The following is a 26,048-nucleotide window of genomic DNA, read 5'->3' as shown; positions in this document are numbered from 1 at the left end:
AATCTGGACAACTGGATTTGATTCTCTGCTCCTCCACATGAGCCACAGACTTTGATCCAGTGAACCAGGTTTGTTTTCTCATTCCTCCACATGAAGCCTGCTGGGTGACCTTGGGCTAGTCACAGCTCCCTCAGAACTCTCTCAGCCTCACCTACCTCACAAGGTGTCTGTTGAGGGGTGGGGAAGGTGACTGTAAGATGCTTTGAGACACCATGCCATGGAAAGACACACTTCCTATGATGACATGCCTCTGAAGATGCCAGCCATAGATGAAGGCAAAACGGTAGGAACAAAAACTACCAGATCATGGCCACACAGCCCAGAAAACTCAAAAAGCCACTTTGAGACACCTTTTGGTAAAGAAAAGTGAGGTACAAAAACTCCTCTTTTTCTAATAGAAACTAAAGCCTTTGCTGCTGTCCGCACTGTCTCATAGGTCTTCAGGTGGGCTACACAGTCTGCCTTGATGTGAGCCAATTACACATTGCATCAGCACATCAGTACTTCTTAATTCCCCAAACTCCCTAGTAAACCAGGGAGCTGGAGTATAGCTAGAAGGAAGACATAAGGAGCTGGCAACCCTACTTCCGGTTAGATCTGCCAGGGGTACCCACTGGCAAACGATGGAACCTGAAACTGTTCCTGGTACCCAAAGTAGGCAATATACAATCAATTCTGGCCAGTGTTTGCACCTTGAATCAATGAAAAGTTTCCACACAGTCACAAGTCAACCTTGACATAGCTGAACCTTATCAACGTTCCCCTTCAATACAGTGGTTACCTACGTCCCATGTGGAGAAAATCCAGGTAGAAACTTTTGCGTCTGCACTGTGCCAAAGCAAAAACATGCCTATGTTAAGCTACACCCCCTGAGGTATACAGTCCTAGGTGTGAGGGCAACTCCTAAAAATCATTAATGGAATTTTGTGCCCTATCTCATCTCCAAGAATCGCGTACACACCTTCACTTTATCCCAGCAACCAGCCCTTAGCGATAGGGAACAAGAGTCTTTGTGTCCCCGTGTAGGTTTTTTTTAATGCTATCTTGTTGAAACTCGTTTTGATGTTTATAATGTTTATATAATGTCCATATTTTATATTATTTATGTTTTTGTACTGTTTTATATGTCTTTATTTGTAAGCCACCTTGAGTCCTTCGGAAGATTGGCGGGGTAAAAATGTAATATAAACAAACAAACAAACGCAGTGGATTCCGTACAGCAGATTTATAACGAGTTGCAATTGTTATAAATCAACTCGTTTTCCCTTCGTATAAATGGAAAAGAAGAATTCAACTATAACGACTACAACTCGTTATAAACCTGCTGGGCGGAATCCACCAGCTCTGCGGGAAGAAGAAAACTGGCTTGTTAGCTTAACTGTAATACTTTAGTCTCTACAACTGCGCACTATCCTCTTTAAAAAAGCTGCACGCGCCCAATACGCCGCAACCTGGGGCAACAGCAACTGCACCGTTCCTGCTACGAGAAAAGAGGCCCCTTCTGGGCTTTTAGGGCAACAAACGCCCCTTGCTACGACGTTACGCGGAGCCCCGCTCTGGGGACGTAGAGAGGCGTGGCCAAGCGTGCGCGCGACGGGCCTGGGATGGGTGCGCATGTGCAGCCTCTGCGGCCAAGGTGGTCGGGTGAGTGGGGGGGGCGGGAGGGGAGTATGGGGGGGGCGTTCTTTGACCCACTCGAGAAGGGTCCAGTCGGGTGGTCGCCTAGAGGGTCTCCGGCCCTTCCTCTCTGAGGACCTGGGTAGCCTCCCTCACACGCCGCCCTGGGCAGTTCCCCTCCCCACGGAATATCTGAGTCACCCCAAGTTGGCAAGTGCTCCAGCGCCCCCCCCCCCCCCGTTCTCAAGAAGTGGCTGCCATAAGCAGCAGCTTTCTCCCGTGACTAGTGGGAGGTGGTGGCGGAGTCTCGACCAGGCCTCGCTTCGTGCCCAGTTGCGGCGTTACAACACAGGCTAGAGTTCTGGCCTGGCAAACACGGAACCCCTTCCCCCAAGTCCCCCTTTGCTATCGGAGCTTTTCCTTCTGTGGTGAGAAAGGACAGCATCCTTAGCTCTGCTGTGCCTGGAACGGTTGTATTGGGCAGGCTAGGGAAAGCCAGCCTTCCCAAATTGGGAGAAACGAGGTTGTGGGTCCTGGGCGGTGTAGGCCTTGGAGTTTTGTTGTTGCCTTGGGTGTAATTATACAACATAGCTGTAAAAACCAGCTTCGAGGTGCTTATTTGTATTTTTGTTCTCAGCATAGTGAAAAGGGGAAAGTGCCTAATTGGAGCTGTCTTTTCTCTTGTCAGGAATACAAGGAGCATTAGTGAAGTGGAGCTGCTTTATTCCCTTCTACCTTGGAAGAGGAAGTTGTCTACCTCTTGGCATCTTTGTTTCTAGGACATAGCCTCTCTCTCAAGAATGGAAAAGTGCCCTTGATGCCTCTCTGGCATTCCTATATTCCTTTTGGACAGCAGCCAGCTGGCCTTCCTTAATTTCATGAAGTTTCTGCTTTCTTTTGTTTTTTGAAAGTGAGCATAATTTCAGACTTTGGCTGTGGATCTGTTGCTTAGTGGCATCATTGACCAGAGGAAATGGAGGAAAAAGAACGATGTGATAAATTTCTTCTGGCAATCTGATGTTATGGCCACATAAATTGTAAAATATTTTTTTCAAGGAGTAACTAAGATACAGAGGGGTATATATTAAGGACAGTCTCTTGAAAGCGGAGGAAGAATGACGATGGAAGAAAAATGATTCAGATCTTTAAAAGTTTCTTATGCAATCATCCAATAAGACCAACTCTTAAAGCAGCAACAGGCTTGCAGCTTGTGAACTGGAGTTTTCTATTAAAAAAAAGTTGTCAGTTGCTATTTGTTTGTGTGTGAGAAGAGACTTTACACATTTTATCTCTTCCCATCTTCACTTCGTACACTACAAAAAAAATGAGTTGTGTGCCATGGAAAGGTGACAAAACCAAATCAGAATCACCAGAAACACCACAGCTAATGCCAGTGCATATTTATCATGAAAAACAACACAGGGAGTTGTGTGCCCTCCATGCCCTCAATAATGTCTTCCAGGACAGCAATGCCTTTACACGAGACACGCTGCAGGAGATTTTCCAGAGGTATGTCAAACTTAACTTTGCTGGCACTCTGATAATCTTGTGTATGTGTCTTTCCTTTTTTTTTTTTTGTACCTTGGATTAGTGCCTTGGAAGCAGTTTGTAGAGTGAGTATGAGAAAGAAGATAGGTACTGAGAATATTACTACGGATTGTTGAATTGATTTTTTTTGCCAGCAGCTGTCAAAAGAGTTTTTTCGTCCGTACATTTTGTCCTTGTTAGGGTCATAGCCTGGCCTTTGACTTGGAAACAAAATCCACTTAGAGCCACTTTGCAGAGGTCTTAAATCAATACACATTTTTAAAAAACACACATATGTACACATTACAAAAGGAGAGGCATGTTTGACCGATGTTTCCTGCTATGTTGACACAGAGTTAAACATACATTTGCTGCCATGTTTGCTGTGTGGTCCTTAGTCCTTTGAGTTACAGCTGATAGCCTACAGACCATCTTCACATTGCCTATAACCTGCTATTTGGAAATCGCTGTCTTCTGCAAACACTTGTTTTCCTAATTTCCAAGTGCACAGGTTGCTGACAAAATGCAGCAATGCATCCTGTATCCCCTCCTATCCTCTGATGAAAGAGTAGATAACATTCTCATAATAGCATTAACACTTTGTAAGTGGCTTGAAGCTTAAGCTGAAAAATCTACACCAGAACTTGTTAACTATTTGTTTTTATTAAACGTACTGCCCAGCCATTTGCAAGCTGAAATTCTCTCCTGGCATGTGTTTTGTATGCCTATTAGGAGTAAATCCCATTGATACAGAATGGTGCTATAAAGACAGAATTTTCTAACTTTGATTCGGAGCTTTTATTGAAAATGAAAGTAAGTAAAATAGTGAGTGCAATAGTTCCTGTGTTGTTTGTGCAGTGTTTTCTTGCTCTTAGGGGAGTATTCTCTGTTCCTTAACAATTCTCAGGAGCCTTAATTTAAGACACAGCACATGGAACTTGAGTTCTAATTTGGGCTGGCAGGAAATGAAAAATCAAGTTTGTGAAAAACATCTGAAACTTCAGGAAGCCTCCTGATTTCTAGGTTCTTGACTGCAGGTTGTAAGGTTTATGTTCTTTCAAATATAATTTCAGACATCTCATATATGTAGTTTAGCCTATAGTTTTCCTATAGAAAAGGGCCCCTGTACTGTCTACATTCAGCTAATATTTCTCCTCGCCTGTTTCTCTACCTACGTAGACTAGACATTTATGACAGCAGGCCCCTTCTCCCCAATTTAAAAAAGAGAGAGAAATTAAAACCTGAAAAGTGCCCACAAGTCACAACTGACTCATGATGATCCCATGTCGTTTTCAAGGCAAGAGATGGGCAGAGTGGTTTGCCATTGCTTTTCTCTGTATAGCAGACACAACCGACACCAGAGCGTGTGGGTGGGGAAGTTATGAGGGAGTTGTGGGTACAGTGTGGCCCTATGCTGGCACAAATACCCTTCCCAAGGCACTTTCTAGGGTGGAGGGGAAATCTGCCACCAGGCATGGCCAGGGGTGGTGCCAACATTAGTTGGCGCCACCCTCTGGATGCACAAAATTAGTTGGCTCTTTCCCTCTGGATGCACTGTGGCCCTGGGCTCCAATGGTGTAAGTCCATGGAGCCTTATGGAGGGGTTTCCAGCAGCAAGGAGGTTTTGTCTTTTTTTTTCTCCCAGCGTCACCAAAAAGTCCTGTGGAGGTGGCAGTGGCAGTAGCAATGGTTCCGCCTGCTCTTCCAGACCTCTGGATTCAGCTGTTAGTCTCCTATCTAAATTCCAGCTTTGCTTCATAGCCAAGCTGTGATGAAATTAGGTTAATCTGGGCTATGAAAGGTCATCTAGTAGCAGAGAGGAAAGATCTATTCATGGTAAATGTCTGAAGATGGTCATTCCTAATGCAGAAGTATTGAAGCTTTGCATTTTACTATTCTTTTGTCTGAGGCCAAGATGACCTTCCTTTCTTGCTTCAGGTAATATTTGATGTATGAATCTTAAATAGAAACTTTTTAGAACAATAGATGGAATCTTCTTGCATTGTCCCTCTTTGAAAGTCAAAATACCTGTTTCTCAAAAACATTTCTCTGAAATTGTTTATAATGGATGAGGCTTCTATTGGATGCTGGCATCTATTGACCATTGTTCAAGCAGTCTTTAGGTTCATCCGACATAGTTGTGGGTTCTGCATACACCTTTTGAACTTCTCTCAGGAAGACTGCTATCATCTGATGGAAGCAGCTGGTGTTGTGGAAGTGGCATGCTTCTGAAATGTATGTTCTGTGAAGGATAAGGAGGGCAAATGTGCAGATGGGGGGATGGGGGTTGCTGCAGAGAGAAAAATAGCAACCATTCTCATCCTTCTTTCCCTAATATAGCCTTCAATGGCTCATTTCACCTCTTTGGTCACTGTCTAAACATACATTTCCTTGCTTTGTTCAGGTTGTCTCCCAATACCATGGTGACCCCACACAAGAAGAGCATGCTGGGAAATGGGAACTACGATGTGAATGTCATCATGGCAGCTCTTCAAACCAAAGGCTATGAAGCAGTTTGGTGGGATAAACGTAGGTAAGGAGAAGCAGAGTCCCAAGACAGGCTCACTATCAGCATTCTTGCTTTTTAGGTGATTTTTCTAACTGGGTATGAGTCCCTTACCATTTTGTTCTTTCCTAGGGATGTTAACGTAATTGCCCTCTCTAATGTGATGGGCTTCATTATGAATTTGCCCTCAAGCCTCTGCTGGGGTCCATTAAAACTCCCCCTTAAACGGCAACATTGGATCTGTGTTCGGGAAGTGGGAGGTTCTTACTACAATCTTGACTCCAAACTCAAGGTGCCTGAATGGATTGGAGGTGAAAATGAGCTCAGGTAGGACTTCTTCCATCCTAGCCTTCAATCACGGGTGCTGCCTTGGCACACAATGTCAATTGGAGTATGTTTTCTGTGTAGTATGATTGTGTTTTAATGTGGAGAGACAGGGTTGGCAACAGAGCTAAAAAGGGGGGAACTATATGTGTCATTCTGGATCTTGTTCTTGCAACTGAATTAGGAAAAATATAAGTAAGAGATAATATTGGAAGCAGGCATTTATTATTCTTTGTACCATAGTTTGTGTCCTTGGCCTCAGGGATGAGTGTAGATTTCTAGCTTCAGTTTAAACTGAAGTGGTAATGTTTGTACTATATTCATTGTCCAGATGAGCCACTCAGGTAGAGAGGTGGCCAGTTGCCTGAGGCCACAAGGCCAGTCCATGGCAGAGTAGAACTTGGGACCGGGTCTCCTGAATCAAAATCCAAGTGTTTGGCTTTGTTCTGTGAGGGAGAGAAAGCTTGAGGTAATGACTTAAATATGCAGGTCTAATGATTTTAGGTTTCTCTAGAATGAAGCTGGTGTCATTAACTGTCTTTTCCCTGTCTTTTCCAATATCATAGGAAGTTTTTGAGACACCAGCTGCGAGGAAAGAACTGTGAACTTCTCTTGGTAGTGCCTGAGGATGTAGAGGCACATCAGAGTTGGAGAGCTGATGCATGACCTGCAAACACCTTGTTCTTGCACTACAGTACTGGTTCTTTCCCCTCACCAACTACTTTGTTCTGTGATGTGGATAATAAGTGCTTTAACACCTGTTCCCTGGGGGTTTGGGGTTTGTTTTTTTATTTGAAGGGTGCAATAAAAGCAGCCACAAGGTATTGTCAGAGCCAACATGAAGAACAGAAACTAGACACTAACTGGGAGAAGAATCTGCTCGATGCTGTATAATTAAAATGCATGAATATGCTTTAGGAGTGAGGTATCAGAATCCTGTTTCCCTTCCTTCCCATTAATCTTAAGGGATGTTAAACGGTTACACACAAGTCTCCAGAAGTTCCCAAAGCTCCTTTTGGCTGGAGAGTGTGTCTTACCTTTCCTTTGTGGGAAGGCTGGGACCAAGCATGCTCCCTTCATATCCACCCAGAACTATTTTGAAGAAACTTGCAAACTATATGGAACTCACAGGAAACTCTACATATTCTTAGCAACAGTACAGAGCTTGGGAGTCTTAATTGCAGCAAGAGTTGTGGGACATATAGGGGGGAAATGGGACCACCATTATGGAAATCCTGCAGTTTTCTTGTCTTCTGCTAGCCAATCTAAATGAGTCCTTTGTTGGTCTGAGCATGAGAGAGTAGCTGGGTTGGAAGAGGTAAGCAGTAGCTTATTGAAAAGCCTCACAGGGTTTTTTTTGTTTGTGCAGGATGAGGAAGGGACTTCGCTGTAGTCTAAATCCTGTTAATCCTGTAGTGCAGGCAGACATTTATTGAGCAGGGATTAAAACAAGGGATAGAATAATAAAATTTAAGGGAAGGCTGGCTATATTTTAGCAACCTAAGACTCATTCTAGGAAACAGTGCTGATGGAAGGAGTAATATGAAATAGGATCTAAGGGCTAAATTTCTGTGGCTCCCATAGTAGCTGGAAGTGGTTGGGGTAGGTGTTTCAGCAAGTTGGCCAATGGTAAGAGATTGTTTCCTGGAGGTAGACTGAGCCACAATCTTCCATTGTGGTTGGCAGATAAACAGTCCTCTGAATTAATCAGCTTTGTACTGTGCCACCCTCTGCCCTACACCACAGCAGGAAACTGAATTACAGTTTTCCATGTCACCCCGTGCAGGTGTTGCATGTAGTATTATTGTCACAGTCAGTAGATGAAATGGAAAATTTGGGATGGACTTTTTGTTACTGACTCTGGATGACTGTTGCATTTTTCATTACTATTGTTTTCTGCCTGCTTCATCTCCAGTAATATTGGAACAGCAGAAAGAGAACCTACATTTTCTGCATTTTTCACTGTTGTGGGAGTCTTTGGCCTACCCTTCCTGAATGTGAGCACAATGTACACCACCGGCTAATTCAGCATTCCAAGTACCTATGCTATCCTTTCACACTTTGATGCAGCATGTGGTGTCAAGATAAGAATATGATCTTATCCTTTGGCCTTTGGACAACCTGCAGACAATATACTGGAAACCTAAGTGGCTCTTCTCTGCATGTACTACAGCCCAAGCCCAATACATCTATTTTTACCAAGCCCGCCCTCCTCCTGGACTACACATTCCAATGACCAAAACCAGCTGGCAGAATTTGTACACACCTACCCACACTTTCCACCAGCAGAACATCAGGCTTGCAGTTCTGCTTCTTACCTGAAGCCATTTTTTGAAGAGCATTTTTAAAAACTCAGCAGGAAAGACTATGCTCTACGCTGACTAAACAGCACTTTGGAGAGACCCTGTTTGCATGGAAATCAATGGACCAGTGCACAATATGCAAATATCTTTTTAAAAAACTTAAGGCTGTTTCTCTTCTCTGTATTTTTGCCATTGTTCTGTTCCTAGGGAAAGTGGTGTGATTCAGCTGCTCAGGAAAAGGGAACATGTGATCACCCACACCCCTCTGGACAAGAGTTATGGTAACAGAAAAAGGTACTAGCCCAGTCCCATTGCTTGGGAATGGAGAAGCCCATAATCGTTTTCTTGCTTGTTTGGTTTTGTTTTGTTATAGCCTTGTCCTGGGTTTGTTTACAGAGATGTATTTTGTTTAACCAAATATTAAAAATGAAAAAAACTTTCGTGTCTTGTCACTTTCTGTTGCACTGAAGTGTCCTGTAATGATGCATGTAAAGCCAAAATAAACATTGGTATGAAGTTGAAGCTTTAAAGGAAGTCTTCTTGCCCACCTATTCTAGTTCAGGAGGCATCCTAGTCCACTTCTCCCACCATTCTCTGCTAAACATTCACATGTCACGCTGAGGTATAACATACATTATCCAATGTAAAGAAGTAAACAATACACGAAATATTAAAGAAAACACTCGTGTTTGCACTGAAACTATTTAATACAAAAGTACTGTAGCTGACTTCGATACTAATAGATTCAGCAGAGACTTGGCAAAAATGACTTTCCCTTCTTCCCCACATTTTTCAAATATTTATAGGGCATGTAATTTTCTTCAAGTAGGAGCTTACTGCATAGAGTCTACTGGATGTTCTATGTGCTGGAACAGTCACTCTTGCTGTCACTGCTCTGAAACAGGTCTACAATACAGCAGGAGAGGAATACAGGAATATTTACACTGACAATATTTCTGGCTGGCCAGAATCTGACATGTCCTGAGGTGGCTTCCTGGAGATAAGGATACCAAAACAAGCTTATTAAAATCTTTGCAGTTGCTTACAACAGGGACTGAGCAGATGGAAAAGTCATGACTGCCTAAGCGGGAAGGAAGATAGCCCGTTTCAGGAGATCCAGACAGGGATCCTGCCTCCACCGTGAATAGGTTGATTTTCCAAGGTTTATGGGGAAAAAATACCCCAGCCTAACCAATCGATAGTTCCGTCAAATAATTCCCAAGATTGCCTTTCATGATATGGCTCCAACGTAATTTCTCTAAATCTTTCCAGGAAGAGAAGGCAGGGCCCCTGGCATTCCTCCGGACAGCCCTGTGTTGGGTCCCAATAAAATCTGAAAGAAATGAGAAAACATGACTGAATGCAAGAATCACATACAAGCCTCTTTACAGTTTAATTAGGAAGGATTTTCACCTCAGACTGGTATGTCTCAGTTCTTTTGAAGAATGCAAGCCTAGCATTTGATGACGTTCAGTACTGTTCTTTGTTGCCTGTTCTATCATTCTGCCCAGACTGCTTTAGTACACAAGGCCAATGTGAAAATATTTCTAGTAATTCAAGCAATGAAAATCTCTTGTCCAATGCAACGTCCCACAGTCTATACCACTGCTGGGATTTTTTTCCCCTTCAGAAGACGAGTTGAAAAGTCAGCACGGATACACAAGGCACCAGTTGTGCAACATTAAGGTACCAATATTGTGATCTCTAGTCAGATACTCAAGGACCATATATGTTTTACCATGAATTATACTTTTTGCTGAACACCTTAAACATGGCATATGCGGCTATGATCCACTGAATGAAGGACGGAAGACAGCCAAGGTCACAGAGTCATGCCAATGACAAGGTGATGCCATTCTTTTGAGGATATACATTGTTATAGGCTGCATGTTTTGATGTAATAATGCATCCAGCAATCAGATGCACTCACTCTGAAAACAGTAAATATTCAACTACATCCACTCAAATTCAGTCAGAGGAAATGTGTCCTATTTCATAGTTAAAATACAAGTATGACCAGAACTAAAGTTGGATAGGTAGCAATGAACAGAAAAAGTTAGGCAGAAGTCTGCATGTCCTGGTGTTAATTTAAAGACTTGAGAAACTTTACCCTAAAACAAGATAAACAATTATATAAACAATTATATAAACAGGTGCATATGGTGGTAATGTGGGGTGTCTACATCAGGGAAAGTGTTGATAAGTATGTAATTTGGGTGTGTTTTGGGGTGCAATTTGTATTGTTATTTGTACGTAATTTGGGTGTGTTTTGTGAGACATTACATATGTAGAAGGATTCATACTAATTAATAACATACAAAAATAAAACTACATTTCAATGGTTAATGATGAGGGGATGGGATGGGGGAACGGAAAGCAACAACAGTGCTAAAGCTCCAGAGATCAAAGAAGGAAGTAATTTCAAAAACAGGACAAGAACCACTAAATGAACAGGCTACAGAAGAGAACAATGCAGTTCTCACCTGCCGTTGCTGCAGTTGCTGCTGCTGCTCCATCTGAAGTTTTTCCGTTTCAAAAACAACAGGAAGGACTAGGATCATGAAGGAGGTAGTCCCAATCCACAAAGCTGCCCTGGAGAATCTTTAGACAGCAGGACAAAAGCAAAACAATTGATTTCCATCACTGTTAACATGGAAAGAATTGGCCCTAAAGTTTTGCTATTACCTCACTTCAAATGCTTGCATATAGCACCAGATTTAGGAGCCATTTCCAAAACTCAGGAGCTAACCTGTCATCACTTGGTTGCTTAGAGAGCCAGTACTACAGCTTCAGCCCTTGCTTTCTCAGCAAAACAAAATCCACATTTAATCCCCAGGACCTCCAGCTGTGAAATACCTCTGCCTGGCACTCTGGACAGCTGCTGCCAATGAGAGCAGGCAACACCAACCTTGACAGGCCAGTGGTCTAATTCTGTACAAGGCAGCTTCATGTGAATGCTATTTTGTCATTCCTTTGCACATCAAAATTCTTCCTATTAGCCACGATCTCAAAGTCTTTCTGCTTAGTAACATTAATCTTCCATTCTAACACACCATAAGGAACTAATAAATTTAGGGAAAAATATAAACTACACGATGGTCAATATTTAGACTTCTATTATAACAAAGTTGTCTGATCTCCGAGAAATCTTGAAAATAAGTTGACTTTTTCTGTAAGAAAAAACACAACTCTTATATGCTTGTTATGATTGAGGACTGTAATTGTTGTGAAAAAAAAAGCTCAGAAAGCAAATGTCTAAGATATAATTTCCAACATTTCCCCAAAATTTACTTCTCTTTTTTTAAATAAAGCAAGCCCCCATCTCTTTTAACCTCAATTTCCTAAAATGTTCAATTTTTTTTTTGAAATTTTTATTGTTAAGCTTGCTGTCTGATCAACTGAAGAATATAAAGGTTACTTAATGGAGTCACACTGAGCACAAACTATCACATATTGCTTCTTTCACAAAGCGCTTTAAGTTAAAAAAAACATGAAACAAACAACTGCATTCATTTTGCAATCTTTGGTGCAGCCAGATCATTAATCTCATTTGTGAGCTTTTGGGGGACAGAAATGTTTGTATTTGGGGAAACTACCGCTGCTCCAAGTCCCTGGGATAAAGGAGGATAGAAAACTTCACAATGGTTTCAGAGTCATTATTCTGCAGCTCTAGTAATGGTATATTGCCATGCTCACCAACAACATATGCCACATAATTCTGCTCAGCTCTAATGTGATCTCTTAGAATAAACGGGAGACTGGGTTTGGATCCCTTCATTTTTCTCACCTGTACATTTTCTGGGCAACAGAAAGAGACATGTCAAAAGTCGCTCCAGCCGCAGTTCGGACCCCTTCGGGGAACATCTCTGTCAAGCCCCAAAGCCTCTCTGCCAAAGTCTCATCCAGCTGCAATAAGAATCACAAGACGACCGATGAATGGGTGCTCCCTCAACAGCCTTCCCTCCTCCTACTATTTGCAGACGACTGCCAATCCACACCTCCAACACTGCCCCTCACATCACCTTCAATCCACACCTCCAAAACTGCCCCCAGGCATTCTCCAGCCCCAGTTCCTGACACCCCACAGCCCAGAGAAAGCGCCCGGGCGTCGCCCCCATCCCTCCAACCTCATTCACACCCACAGGCTCAGGGCCAGCCCGCTCCCAGGGAGTGACCTCTCGCACATGGCGAGGCCCGGCAGAGCACCGCACAAGCAGGACGGAGGGCCGCTACCTCCTCCTCGTCGTCCTCTTCCGTCACCTCTTCATCCAGCTCTTCGGCCTTGCCCGAGACACTTTTGGGCAGCAGAAGGTCTTCAGGAGTCAGAGGCGTCGCCACGGCCATGGCTGCAACTAGGGAACAGGGACAACCGAGAGCGGAGACCGGCAGCGGCTAGAGCGTCACCGGAAGTGAGGCCAGTCAAAGGTCAGGGCGCGGTAGGTGCGCAGCGACATCTGATGGCGGAGAAGGATGGCACGCGTGTCAAGGCCCGTGGCTTCCCGCGAGGATTTCATGACCCCTGGGGCTGTGCAAAAAGAAATCCCGTGCTGCTCCAAAGGAAAATACGAACTCCATGTTAAGACCAACTAAAATGATTCCTAACAGCGTGCAAGCTTTTGAAGGACGTTGGTAGAGAGGGGGGAAAGTTGATTCAAGCCCACGGCTCTCGTGCCCATCCTTGCATTTGACTCTGAGAAATATTACCATTTCATGCATGGGAGAAAGGAGACTGAATAGCAGCGATTGAAAGGAGGCTTGCACCCAGGCCTTTAGGGTTGAAAGGGAACTTTCACCCGAGTCTCTAAAAATCTCCCGCCCCGCACTCTGAAGCACTAGTCAAGAATTGTCTATTGGTATCATGGCCTCTAGCCCTGTTAACCAGTTGCAATGAGCACACATATAAACTAGGGTGTACACTTGTTTTTTCTTTACAATGCTCAACATTTGATTCAATTCTCATATGCATGCAGGTGCTGGTTTCATTTGTAAACCAAAAGCACGTTCTCTCTTTCTTACAGTTGTAATGCATGACATACCTGCACTCACAAAAAAGTGTGGGTAAAAGGAAGCAGCTTCAGCGGAAATGGCAGCCACAGTGATCTTACCAAACTGGGAAATGAGACGCACGGCTATTGGAGAGTGGGGTCCCAGCAACTCTGATCATCCATGAAATTGGGAAGTTGTGTGAGTTGGGAAACATCTTTGGCTTAGGGTCATTTGATGGCTTTTTGTAGTCTGCTGTTCAAGTGGAAGATATATTTGAATTCAGTGGAGTTTTGCAGGATTTCAAACTTGAGGTAATGGTGAAACTTGCAGAAAAAGAATAAAAGGGTAGCTGTCTTGGGACTGTTTAGAAAAACAAAACAAGTCTGGTGGTACCTAAAAGACCAAAATTTATCTCAATATCAGCTTTCTTGAGTCACTGCTCACTCCTTCAGGTATACATGGAAATCAAACTAAGAATTCTTATGGAGTTACAAGGGGGAGAAGGAATTAAGGCAGAGAGTTCATTCCATTGTGAGTCCTTCAAATACAGATTCACTCTGTGAATCCTATCATAAAACTTCAAAGTACAACCTCTAAGTCTGAAACAATTAATGATAAATAAAGGGTTATCAGAGCTTCAAGCAGTAAGCAAGGTGATAAGTGAAAATTAACATACTGAAGTGAGCTGTGAGTCACAAAATCTCATATTGAAATGTTGCTATTCTTTAAGGTGCCACTAGACTTGTTCTATTTAGAAAAAGCACCAGTTGATCTATGACAAAGTGTGGGTGACAGGCAAGCTTGCAGGGTTATGATGAAGATCTAAGCCAGTGGTTCTCAACCTTCCTAATGCCGTGACCCTTTAATACAGTCCCTCATGTTGTGGTGACCCCCAACCCTAACATGTATCCATTTTACAGATGGAGAACACTGATGCAGAGTCTTAGGCGACCCCTGTGAAAGGGTCATTCGACCCCCAAAGGGGTCGCGACCCACAGGTTGAGAACCGCTGATCTAAGCTCAGCTGCAAAAATGACTACAACAGAAATGGTTGACCATATATTTTTATGTCCCAGGGATTAGCAAATTATACTCTGAACACTACTTGTTCTTGTGAATACTTTTAAAAACTGAAATATGTCACTATCACACATCCATTTCTTACAATAAATCTGCTTGTTTGTTTTTGTTATGTAAAGTGGAAGCCAGCTGAATATATAGCAGGACACTAAGTCAGTAGAAGCTCTCTTTTGCCAATGTACTCAAGCCTTATGAAGCACAAGGCAGTGAAGAAAGGAAGATCACAAATGCAACATCTGGACAATCAGAGCAACATAGGCCCTTACATTGGGCTTAATGTTTAATGGCAAGGCACCATGTCAGCAGTTCACCCCCACACAACTTTGATGGCACTAATCGGCACACAGTTTTATGAAGATGCAACTAGAATGAGATATGCTATAAACATTTTTGCGTTTGTCATGCAGCATTTGAACAAAACTCCAGTTCAAAGAACTATAATATATCCACCATTATATTTTCAAGGCAAATGAGAACTGGTCTGACATCAATGGAGAAAGCATTTCTCATCACACTTGGTGCTTTTATTGCATGAAAAGTTTGAGGTTGTTAGCCAGTTGATGGAGGAAGTATTCAGTGTGGTGTAGTGTTTAAGAGCAGTGGACTCTAATCTGGAGAACTGGGTTTGATTCCCCACTCGTATACCTGAAGCCTGCTGGGTGACCTTGGGCTAGTCACAGTTCTTCAGAACTCTCTCAGCCCCACCTGCCTCACAAGGTGTCTGGTGTGGGGAGAGGAAGGGAGTCTGTAAGCCATTGTGAGACACTTTACAGGAGAGAAAGGCTAGGTATGAATCCAAACTCCTCTTCTTCATAAAGCACATAAAACTGTCTTTTATCTGGGACCTTCTATATGTATATCAGGTGCTCTATCATTCAGCCACGCCCCTACAGCGCAACTGTGACTGTTGCACTATGCAATCTCTGGTACTGCGTATGCCCTTCTAAATACAAGGTATGCCACCAGGGCAAGAACGTATGGCACTTTATATGAGTTCTATGGCACTTTATGTGGTTCATTCAAAAACTAGTAAAGACACTGTCTTTCCAAAGGGTGTGTTCACGATCCAAGTTCAGCCTTGTGTTCAGGTGTTGGAATATGATTTCATAATTTGTCCTTTCAAGCTACACAGGATTCTCCTAGCCTTATGCTGAGCTGACTTGAAGGTGTCATGCCATGTGGTAGTTTGCAAGGTGCATTTCATTACAGCTCCTACCCATCATCTTGTCTTGTTTTTACTTTTTTCCCTGAATGATGAGCTTTACTAAGGTGGTGGGAAAGAGTTGCACAACCCAATTACTGGAAAATTTATACAAAGAAAACACTACATTTTAGAAAACGCATGAAATTTTATTATGAAAGATGCCAAATTTAGGGCTGCAGCCCTGTTTCTGGAGATAAAATCTGTCAAAGTCCAAAACATACCTTGTTACTCATGGAGTTTAGAAATACACCATTCCTGTTCTTGGCAATTACATCACTTGAAAAACATGCAACAGAAAAATCAATAAAACAACCTACAATTGGGCACAGAATCACTTCAACACCTTTTAAAACACACACAGACCATTGCACAACAACATTCTGTCTTTAAACTGCCTGATGGTGGTACAGAATTGAACACCTGGCGGGAAAGAATTAGCTAATGATTATTTTGCTAAAACAAGAGTCAACAGGGAAATGCACCTGGAACTCAGGAGGCAATCTGAGTCCTATTTAACTATTTTCCATTAATGAGCAATATCAATTACATATCAGGAAAAGAACAGAAATGGAAGGACTTAAATCCATACCTGTGAGACAATACAGCATAGTGATGGGACAGATAACATAGCCAAGGGTACTATGACACTGTCTGTCACCTTTAGAGTTCAGGCCACATCCAGGATGACTGCAAACTGTTTGCAACATGCAGCTTTAGTAAGCCACACATAATTCTTCCAGATTATTTATAATCAGATATCAAATTAGTTTCCTTCACTCATACACACTTTAGTTAAGAGCTACAGGAAGGGTATCCAAGAGTGATGCTTACCCCCAGTACTGAACCTTAGTCAGCTCACTGGCAGGAAGTGAAGCCCAGACCTTATATTTCCAGATAAGAAAATGAAAGAGTTCAAAGGCACACAACACAACTGAGACAGCAACAGATCTGAAAGAGATGTTCAGAAAGACTGGTGTGGAAGATCTCTGCATGAGACCCCCTCTCCCCTATAGAGGGGAGGGGAGACAAAAATTCACATTATCTGCAAGAAACTTTATTGGCTGGAACAAACATGCATTGCAAAAGAATGTTAAGTGCACTTTAAAAAGAACCTTCACAAAGAATGGGGTAAAATACTATGACATCCTAAGCATAGTTACACCCTTCTAAGCTCACTGAGTTCAGTGGACTTGGAAGGATGTAACTGTGCCTAGGATGGCACTGCGAATCTGCTTCTTTGCTATACCTGAGAGCTCATTAATATTTCACCCTTGGTTACATGTCCTATTGGGATGCAAGCAAGATGTGAGACCAGAATACTGTAATCTTCCTAGGCAGATGTGATGCCATCATTTCTGGGAAGTCCATGTTTTTTAAACCAGATCCTCATGATGTTTTCTTCCTGCCGTCACCTGGAGACCATCATGTCCTGCTCACTTTCTCCTCCGGCTATAATTTTTCACTTCCTCCAGTTCCTTCTCCATCAGATGAGATTCTGCGGTTGTTTCAGAGAGCTGCAAATGTAAGACAGCAACAGAAATAAGAGAACATGGTGTATGCTGTGCTAGTGCTGATAGGCTGACAGCACACTGGAAAAAACCCTTTATCTTAGCTTCCTGAAGATGTAGATTTCATACCCACATTCTGCATTAGGAATTTCTGCCAAGGAATTCTACCTAATGCAAACTGTACGGGGCTTACTTAATTCAGGACACTCTCTAGGACCTAGTTGTCCATACGTGATTGCACATTGAAAGGGAAGACTGACAATGATGGACAAGCATGTTTCTAGCCAGTTGTTTCTTTGCCGTTACCGTGCTTCTTATAAAGGAATTCTAGGAATGTTATTTGAAAGCCACCATTATTTCTTCACCAAATATTTGTTCAGAAGAACAAGAATGGATTATTTACCAGCCCATATAATTCAACAGTGGAACAGATCCCAAAACAAACCAGATGCTGTAGTACAGAACTGCATTCACTATCATTGTGGGAAACTGAAGGCTAGCGAACAGAGGAGAGGAGAATTACTGTTTTATTTAAGATCCAGAATTTCCAGGAACCCAGAGACATGTCATGGCCTCCATCTCACAGTTTCAGTTTCTCTGTTCTGCATTAGGAAAACCCATGAAAACAAATTTTGCTAGATGACCAGAGGTATATCTAAAAACCCAGAGCCATATCTAACCATATCTAACAAAAGATCCACTTTAAGCCGCAAAAGATTGTTCTCTTCCTCAAGCTGCTGGTTCCTTTTGCGAAGTCGCTGGGTCTCTCTGCGGTCTCCAGTGCCCCCAAATGATTCTACAAAGGAGAAAGGATTGGTATTAAGAAATTGCCCTGCACTACAGTGGATTGTGTAGCAAAACCCATATTGTCTACAGCAGGGATGTCCAACTCTGGTGCTTTAGATGTTCATGGACAACAATTCCCATCAGCCCCTGGGGATTATAGTCCATGAACATCTGAAGCAGCAGAGTTGGACACCTCTGGCCTACAGCCTTCCAAATGCTCAGCAGTTAGATTTGGCCCTACAGGTATATTAAACCAGGAGAGAAACAACTATACTGCTAAGGCAGGGGTAGGGAACCTGCGGCTCTCCAGATGTTCAGGAACTACAATTCCCATCAGCCTCTGTCAGCATGGCCAATTGGCCATGCTGGTAGGGGCTGATGGGAATTGTAGTTCCTGAACATCTGGAGAGCCGCAGGTTCCCTACTCCTGTGCTAAGGTGTAAACATCCCAACACATGCCAAGAGACCTATAAATACCTTCTCTGGTAACAGCAGGCTAAAGAGCAAGAGCCAATAGCAGCTTCAGGAAGGAGACTGAGGACAACAAAAGGAAGCTGAGGTTCCCCAATAGATCACCAACACTCAAGTGGACACAATCCACAGTGTTAGTGCCACTTACAGAACCAGCCCAGGCACTACAACCAATGCCTACAAGGGTCATTTAAGAGAAAGACTAAAGGGGAAGCCACATGTCCTCTGTGAACGGGTCTAGGACAGAGACCACTGAGTGCACAGTCAACCCATCAGCCTATGAAAGAGGAAGTATTCTTCCAAGTTGCAGCTAAGACTGGTAACAGGGAGTCAGGATGCTCAGGGACTACTGTCATACCAGGAGGTGTCTTCTGAGTTATGGGATGTTACTCTGAGTATGGCTTCTGTAACACTACTGCCAATGGCTGTTCTTCCTTACCTGTAATCCACTGACCATTCTCGAACTTCAGGCTTTGTCCAGCAAGGTTCATGGATGGAGTGCCATAGTCTAGGCCAAGCTCAATCTCACGGGTAGATCTATCTAGCTGTACAGAGAAAGCTGATTCAACATGTTTAAAGGATTTCATTTTCACCCACCTTAATTCTCTTCATTGATATGTTCCTGTTCTGTACAAATGTTAACAAGAGTGGAGTTATGTGAGATTTGTGAGGGAGATCTTTCCCCCCAACTGGCCCCGGCCTCCTCCTCTACTGCTCTGACTCCAATTCCCTCCCCCTTGTCTACCCGTCCAACCTTTCCCTCATCCAGAATATAGATCTGAAAGGGGACATTTAAAGCATTTTCCTTTTTTTTCCTACAAAGGAGGGTAAACCAGACTGTTCACATCCCTTCCATACTCTGTCTCACCAAAGGATCAAAGTAAAACATGCTGGACCATCTTGTCTTAGAATGTTCTGTTTGGGTCCTAGTGCCTACCTCAGTGCTTCTCATTTGCAAAATGGAAATGTTAATTGGCTACCTGCCTCCAAATATCTGTGTAACTCGTTTGATGCATTTTTAGAATCCCTGATCTGCAACAGCTATGGGTTAGTATAGAGAAGTGACACTGTGGATGATATATAATCCTGACAGGTTCTGTGAGTTGCCATTCTGTGTCTGGTAGATTTGAGATGCTGGTTAAACAAAACAAACCTCTATCCCATCAAGCTGAAATCTGCCCACTCCTTATGTAGATTCGAGAACTTACCGAGTGCAGGTTGGAAAGTGAAGCTGATTTTCTGGGTGGAGTTTTCTTGGGACTGAAAGTGTTCCCAAAGAGTGGCATGGTTCCTCAGTACAAAAACCTCACTCTGACTGCCAACATGAAAAAGTAGCAAAAGAAATAAACAGCAAGAATGACAAAAGGCGCATCAGAAAGAGCTGAACAACAATACACTCGCGAGGGAAGCTTAATGCTTTTGGCGTGATATGAAAACCATATGGAAAAAAGTCAACTGTCAGTTTTTTTTCAAAAAATGAGTTTGTAGCCCTTTTACATTGGAAAACTTACAAAAATATTGTCAGTCTCCCCTCCTCAGTTGCCTTAGCTACCACCTCCTTTGGGTTAAGGGTCTGTTACAACAGCTCGTTGTAAAGAATAGAAGGGATTAGAGAAAAACGGATGCCATCTTTAGATCCAAAATTAAGTTAATCTGTCTTCTCTCTCATAATGAAAAGTATCAGGCCCCTTCCGCACACGCAAAATAATGCATTTTCAAACCACTTTCACAACTGTTTGCAAGTGGATTTTGCTATTCTGCATAGCTTCAAAGAGCACTGAAAGCAGTTTGAAAGTGCATTATTCTGCATATGCGGAATGAGCCTCAGAGTAATGAGCAGTTCTGCCTGCTTTTTATGTGATGTACAGTGTGACCCTAAGCAGAGACTTATTAATTGTACTGGCTTCATTTATACACCATCTTTCTCCCCAGTGGGAGTCCCAAGTTCTCAGTGTAATCCTCAAAACAACCCTGTGAAGATGGTTAGGCTGAGAGTGTATGACTGGCCCAACATTACTCAGCGAGCTTCCACTGAATAGCAGGGATTCAAACATGGGTCTCTCAGATCCTAGCCTGACACCCTAACCACCACACCATCACTTATAAAGGAGCTGTTAGGGTGGCCAGTTATGGCAAAACCTAGGAACATTTAATCCAGAGTGGTTAAATAAAAACATCACATGTCCCATTCTTTGCAGTCCCTTACTACTGATATCAAGAATGCCAACTAAATATCACAAGGTCTTTCTCAAAATGAGGATAACCCAGAAACGAGTTGGTAATTAACTGAACATATCTTAAAGAAATCCCAGGCCCAGCTTTTACTGGAGTAGAGTTGGTGGAGATAATGAGGCATGTCAAGAATGCAAATATAGCCATGCTGGAATAGGCCAATTCTCCTTCTAGCCCAGTATTCATGTTGATGTGTTTGGGGCTGTGGAGGGATGGGTGGAGGAAGGGGAAAGTGAGGATGGGGTATGAGTCTGAAATTGTGTGCATCGAGGAATGCTGCTGTAAATTTCGTTGTGTGTGCACAATGACAATAAAATGCTTATGTATTGTTGAAGGCTTTCACGGCCGGAATCACTTGGGTGCTGTGTGGTTTCGGGCTACAAAGGGTATGTGGCCGATGCTTCTAGCAGCATTCTCTCCTGACGTTTCGCCTGCATCTGTGGCTGGCATCTTCAGAGGATCTGATGTTGGGAAAGCAAGTGGAGTATATATATCTGTTGGAGTGTCCAGGGTGGGTGGGAGAAACATTGTCTGTGAGTAACAAAGAAGGCAACCAGGTCAATAGTTGAGGGCATCTGAATAGAATTATGAGTAACAATGAAGTTCATTATAGCATGGGGAGGCTGTCACTTTGGAGATAGCAAGGTCACTGGTGGGAGCATCTGAATAGAAGTATCCTGGCCTTTGTTTCTTTTTTTGTCATGATGGTCATCCTGTGTTTGTGTAGGAGCTGGTTTAGACACTGGCTTGACTCTAGCATTATTTTCAACACTGGCAGCCAAAGTTCTGTTCATCTTTCATAGTTTCTTCCCCTTCCCTGCTAAAATTCGTCCATGTGCTTATGGATTTCAATTGCTTCTCTGTGTAGTCTGGATCGTGAGTGGCTTTCAAGAGTGGTCCAGAATTTCTGTTTTTTTCAAATAATATTCTATGTCCAGGTTGGTTTATTATGTGTTCTGCTATTGCTGATTTTTTCTGGCTGAAATAGTCCTACGCAGTGCCTTCGCGGTTCTTTGATACATGTCCTAAGCTGCGGCGCTGCGTTTTGTTTGGTTCCTTTGGGTGTAGACTTTGTCCTGGCAGCTGCATGGTATCGCGATAGAGCTCCTACAGTAGCTAAAGGATCCCTCTTATCCTTTGCTGGAACGCATTAGCATCTGTTGAATTTTCTTGACGTGCTGCCTGTAGATTGTTTGTCCAGGTTGTGCTTCTTCATCAGTTTTCCTACTAGATCCAGTGTGGTTCCCTTGATGTATGGTAAGAACACTTTCCCTCTAGATGGCTCTTTATCTTTGTTCATGTGGCTTGTTCTTGGTCTTGCAGCCCTTCTGATTTCTGTATTAGAGTAACCATTAGCCTGTAGAGCCCTGTTTAGGTGATTCAATTCATCTTGTAGGAGGTGAGGTTCACAGATTCTGTTTGCACGATGTACCAAAGTTTTTATGGTACTCCTTTTTTGCCCTGGATGGTGATTGGAGTTTTTGTGTAGATATCTGTCTGTGTGGGTAGGTTTTCTGTATACTGTGTGTCCCAATTGCTGGTTTGGTTTGCGGATGACTAAAACATCTAAAAATGGCAGTTTTCCTTCATTTTCTTTTTCCATAGTAAACTGGATGTTAGGCTGGATCTTGTTGATATGGTCCAGGAACTTGTTTAGTTCTTCTTCTCCGTGGCTCCAAATGGTGAATGTGTCATCCACATAGCGGAACCATATGGTGGGCTTTTTTGGTGCTGTTTTCAGGGTTTGTTCCTCAAAATGCTGTTTCCAACAGTGACCAGTCATATATCACAGAAAAGCCCTCAAAAGGGCCCCCCAGCACCTGCCAGTGATCAGGGCTGACAGATTTATCCTCTATCAATCTGTTCATCCTCCTATTTGTAATTCTGTCTAAGCCAGTGGCCATCACCACAGCTTGTGGCAATGAGTGCTGTAAGTCAGCTCCCCAGTGTTTGAAGTAACACTTCCATTTGTCTATCTTGAATTTCGTGCCAATCAGTTTCACAGAATTACTCTGAGTTTTAGTTGGGAGCAGAAGACAAGCATCTCTCGCCCACTTCTTCTACACACCAAGCAAGATTCTGTAGATCTCCATCATTTTAACACTCAGTGAGGGCTTTTTGTCCTCTTAAACTGAAATCTCCAGAGGCTTTCACTTTCCTTCATGTGGCAGGCACATCATGATAATTTTGGTCAGGCTTTTAAAAACTTTTCAATATTCTAGAGAATCCTATTTTAATGCAATTTCTGCACCCCCTTACAAAATGCTCCTCGCCTTTGCCTAGCTTAGGCACAGCCTACACGCGCAACAGAAATGGAGCGGCAGAACACCAAGGAGGAAAAGGGGGCTGTATCACTTCAGATGCAAGTGGGGAAATCAACATTTTAAAAAAGTTGCACATCCCAGGATTCTACAACCTTTCTCTATGGGCCTGTGTAAGCCAAACTGTGAACCAACTAAGCGAAATGTGGAAGTAATTCACTCCTCACATCTTTCAGAAGCCTTATCGTTTCTACCATACACCTCCCACCCCCAAAACAGAACTCTCCTCGTGACAGCCAGAGGTTCAACAGGTTTGGCTCCCCTCATCTTTGCAACGGGTGAAGCTCTTTGAATGGGCACTTATCACAATCCCTAAGGATGCTTCACAAAGCTCTTCCAAAGCAAAACGACGATGAATAGCACCACCCCAGACAGAGTTCCTAGCTTCACTTATGCAGGAAACCTGATAATCTGACTGTGATCTTCGGACACGGGGTGGGGAGGCGAAATTACAAGACTAGGAGAGGTCCAAATTAAATTCTACTCCCTGACAACCTCATGCAAAAACCGCGAGACTCGGGCGCACCAGCATCAACGCAAGTAACCCCAGAACCCACTTTTATGCCGATCTGCGCAGGCGCACAAGTACCCACCTTTCCTACACGTTGTGAATGCGGGTGGGAAAGGGACGCGCGGGTAACGGGAGCAACAGTCAGCCCCACCCTCGAGCAAAGGGATGGGCGGCGCGGGGAGACGGTGGGGGGAGAGAACTGGCACAAGAATTTCACACTGAATAGGCGACTTCACACTGCATTATCGAAAATCTGAAAGTGAGAGAAACGACACTGCGCCATAGAAGAAACTGAAGAGGTTATAACGGAATATCAGAAAGTACCTTCTCTGTCTCTTTTCCTATAATGGTAGCGTCCAAACTGCCATGATGGGCGGGGCGAGGAACAGTGCCTCAGTCAGGACCATACCATTGTTAAGGGGGGGTAGCCTAGTTACTCGTTTGAGTCCCAGGTTAGTAAGCAGGCGAACAAATCCCTCCTCTCATGTGGATTCCCTAACAGTAGCGAGTGGTTGGTGCCCGTTTTGAGTGGGGCTTTAAGCATCCGCGACATGGTTGGCGCAGTGCGGTTGCCATGGTTATAGCGGGACGCTTGTTTCCAAGCAAGAATTTGGCTGGCGAGCCGGCCGGTTCCGGGCGAGGGTATCAGGCAGACAGGTATCCTGCGCCAGGCGCTGGAGGACCAAACGAGCACTTGGCTGACTTACGGGCGGGGGCTTGAGGCCGCGCTAACTATCCACACGGAAGATCCACCTACCCACCTCCCTTCATCTAGGCTGGGAAGGAAGTATTCCCTTTCTCCTTGCCGCTGATACGGTCTCTGTCCGTTCCTCTTCAGGGTTGCATTCCAAACACGTGCTTCCTTATGAGTAAGCCCCAGACTCTTAACTTTCAAGGGAAAGTAGTTCCCTGTGCAAGCATCCGGTTGTTGCTTTAGACTCGGAGTAACCATGCGCAGGAGGATCAGTCTGAGCAAATGTTTACATAAAAGTCTAAGCGAAGCCTTGGGGGAGCCGGAGGGATGCTCTATTTCCCTCTGATACTCGCCGCTGGGTCTCTGTGGATATTTGATGGGAAGGCAAGGACGTAGGTAAGGGGGAGGGGGTTCTCGGGTTCAAACCCCGGCATTCATGTCCGAAGCTCCGCCCCTCCGTTTGTGGGTTTTTAAAACATTTTTACTGTTTTTCGGTTTTTGGCCTGCAGGGGGCGCATTGTTTAGGCTTGCAGCACTAAACTTTCAGGGATTGTTTGGGGGAATCTCCTGATGATATTACCCAGGTTTGGTGAGGCTTGGTTCAGGGGGTCCAAAGTTATGGACTCCCAAAGGGGGTGCCCCATCCTCCATTGTTTCCAATGGGAGCTAATAGAAAATGGGGGCTTCACTTTTGAAGGTCCATATCTTTGGACCCCCTGAACCAAACTTCACCAAACCTGGGAGGTATCATCAGGAGAGTCTCTTACTGATACAACCCAGGTTTTGTGAAGTTTGGTCCAGGGAGTCCAAAGCTATGGACTCCCAAAGGGGGTGACCCATCCTCCATTGTTTTCAATGGGAGCTAATAGAAGATGGGGGCTACACCTTTGAGGGTCCATAACTTTGGACACCCTGAACTAAATTTCACCAAACCTGGGAGGTATCATCAGGAGAGTCTCTTACTGATACCACCCAGGTTTTGTGAAGTTTGGTCCAGGAGGTCCAAAGCTATGGACTTCCAAAGGGGGGTGCCCCCATCCCCCATGGTTTCCAATGGGAGGTAATTGGAGATGGGGCTACACCTTTGAGGGTCCATAACTTTGGACCCCCTGAATCAAACTTCACCAAACCTAGGTGGTATCATTAGGAGAGTCTCCTAAAGATACCCTAAAAAAGTTTGGTGCTGCTAGCTTTAACAATTGCACCCCTGGACAGCAGGCACCCCCCAAAATTTCCCCAGATTCTTCCTTTTTGAAATCCCACCCCTTTCGGCATGGATTTAAAGGGAGAATATGAGGTCCTCAGTTTAGAAGAAGAGTTGGGATTTATATCCTCCCTTTCTCTCCTGTAGGAGACTCAAAGGAGCTTGCAATCTCCTTGACCTTCCCCCCTCACAACAAACACCCTCTGTGAGAGGTGGGTGGGAGGCTACAGAGGAGAGTCTCAAAAGCTGTGACTAGCTCAAGGTCACCCAGCTGGCCTGTGAATTCCCCAGATAAGCCTCCACAGCTCAAGCAGCAGAGCAGGGAATCAAACCCGGTTCCTCCAGATTAGAATGCAATTGCTTTTAACCACTACGCCACATTGAAAGTGATGCTGTTTCACCGTGGGGGATAATCCACCCCAAAACAGCATCACTTTCAGTGTTGTTTAACTGGGGACCCCAGATTCTCCCTTTAAGATGGATTTAACAGGAGAATTTGGGCTCTCTAGTTTAAACACCATTGAAAGTGATGCTGTTTGGGGGTGGATTCCAGCATCACAGCGGCTGCTGGGGGGGGGGGGGGGGCAAAACTCAGATTTTGCACCGGGCTCCATTTTCCCTCTATGCCTCTGCCCAGAGAGGAGGGCAGAAGGGACTGCCAGCTGACAGCTGGGTGCCCAGCTGATTGGGGGCAGGGGAGGGCAGGGCGGGGGAGTCTGCTTTTATGACCGCTAGGCTGGGGGCGGGGCTTGGGAAAGCGTGGCCATGCCCTAG

General features: G+C 44.0%; 4 protein-coding genes across 8 annotated transcripts in view; 2 read left to right on the top strand and 2 right to left on the bottom strand.

Moving 5' to 3' along the window:
* Nucleotides 1-1,495: 1,495 nt before the first annotated feature.
* Nucleotides 1,496-8,793, top strand: JOSD1 (Josephin domain containing 1). Its single transcript, XM_048501166.1, has 5 exons — nt 1,496-1,644; nt 2,306-3,126; nt 5,549-5,677; nt 5,783-5,977; nt 6,541-8,793. The coding sequence occupies exons 2-5, from the start codon at nt 2,942-2,944 to the stop codon at nt 6,638-6,640; spliced, it is 609 nt and encodes a 202-aa protein (XP_048357123.1). The 5' UTR covers nt 1,496-1,644; nt 2,306-2,941; the 3' UTR covers nt 6,641-8,793.
* Nucleotides 8,794-8,965: 172 nt separating this feature from the next.
* On the bottom strand, nt 8,966-12,670 carry TOMM22 (translocase of outer mitochondrial membrane 22). Its single transcript, XM_048499139.1, has 4 exons — nt 12,511-12,670; nt 12,065-12,183; nt 10,761-10,878; nt 8,966-9,610 (listed from the first exon to the last, which is right to left on the bottom strand). The coding sequence occupies exons 1-4, from the start codon at nt 12,619-12,621 to the stop codon at nt 9,536-9,538; spliced, it is 423 nt and encodes a 140-aa protein (XP_048355096.1). The 5' UTR covers nt 12,622-12,670; the 3' UTR covers nt 8,966-9,535.
* A 3,002-nt stretch (nt 12,671-15,672) lies between these two features.
* On the bottom strand, nt 15,673-23,854 carry CBY1 (chibby family member 1, beta catenin antagonist). 2 transcript variants are annotated; one of them, XM_048501391.1, is made up of 5 exons: nt 23,701-23,854; nt 19,521-19,627; nt 18,752-18,857; nt 17,736-17,851; nt 15,673-17,061 (listed from the first exon to the last, which is right to left on the bottom strand). In XM_048501391.1, exons 2-5 carry the CDS (start codon nt 19,596-19,598, stop codon nt 16,981-16,983), a joined length of 381 nt encoding a protein of 126 aa, XP_048357348.1. In that variant the 5' UTR covers nt 19,599-19,627; nt 23,701-23,854; the 3' UTR covers nt 15,673-16,980. The 2 variants fall into 2 exon arrangements, with proteins under 2 accessions (XP_048357348.1, XP_048357349.1); XM_048501392.1 differs by lacking the exon at nt 23,701-23,854 and adding an exon at nt 23,459-23,677.
* FAM227A (family with sequence similarity 227 member A) overlaps nt 23,492-26,048 on the top strand; it is a 29,563-nt gene continuing 27,006 nt past the window's right edge. Inside the window, exon 1 of one of the 4 annotated variants that reach the window (XM_048501390.1) lies at nt 23,492-23,635. The gene's annotated coding sequence lies outside the window, so the exon portion shown is untranslated. Of the gene's footprint in view, nt 23,697-23,936; nt 24,246-26,048 lie in introns of those variants that run through there. The other 3 variants (XM_048501386.1, XM_048501388.1, XM_048501387.1) reach the window with 3 other exon arrangements.

The sequence above is a fragment of the Sphaerodactylus townsendi genome, linkage group LG06 (genome assembly GCF_021028975.2).
Source record: "Sphaerodactylus townsendi isolate TG3544 linkage group LG06, MPM_Stown_v2.3, whole genome shotgun sequence".
NCBI lineage: Eukaryota > Metazoa > Chordata > Lepidosauria > Squamata > Sphaerodactylidae > Sphaerodactylus > Sphaerodactylus townsendi.
The sequence above is the reverse complement of the archived record's forward strand: the minus strand, read 5'-3'. Positions and strand labels throughout refer to the sequence as shown.

What these genes read in the sequence shown, in the direction of transcription:
- JOSD1 (XM_048501166.1), top strand. Translation starts at nt 2,942, where the DNA reads ATGAGTTGTGTGCCATGGAAAGGTGACAAAACCAAATCAGAATCACCA. An exon ending in CTGCAGGAGATTTTCCAGAG is followed by an intron (nt 3,127 to 5,548) that starts GTATGTCAAACT and finishes TGCTTTGTTCAG; the next exon opens with GTTGTCTCCCAATACCATGG. An exon ending in GGAGGTGAAAATGAGCTCAG is followed by an intron (nt 5,978 to 6,540) that starts GTAGGACTTCTT and finishes CCAATATCATAG; the next exon opens with GAAGTTTTTGAGACACCAGC.
- TOMM22 (XM_048499139.1), bottom strand. Translation starts at nt 12,621, where the DNA reads ATGGCCGTGGCGACGCCTCTGACTCCTGAAGACCTTCTGCTGCCCAAA. An exon ending in AAGAGGACGACGAGGAGGAG is followed by an intron (nt 12,184 to 12,510) that starts GTAGCGGCCCTC and finishes TTCTTATTGCAG; the next exon opens with CTGGATGAGACTTTGGCAGA. An exon ending in GTTGCCCAGAAAATGTACAG is followed by an intron (nt 10,879 to 12,064) that starts GTGAGAAAAATG and finishes TGCTGTCTAAAG; the next exon opens with ATTCTCCAGGGCAGCTTTGT.
- CBY1 (XM_048501391.1), bottom strand. Translation starts at nt 19,598, where the DNA reads ATGCCACTCTTTGGGAACACTTTCAGTCCCAAGAAAACTCCACCCAGA. An exon ending in CACTTTCCAACCTGCACTCG is followed by an intron (nt 18,858 to 19,520) that starts GTAAGTTCTCGA and finishes TTCTCTGTACAG; the next exon opens with CTAGATAGATCTACCCGTGA. An exon ending in TGGATCTTTTGTTAGATATG is followed by an intron (nt 17,062 to 17,735) that starts GTTAGATATGGC and finishes TTACATTTGCAG; the next exon opens with CTCTCTGAAACAACCGCAGA.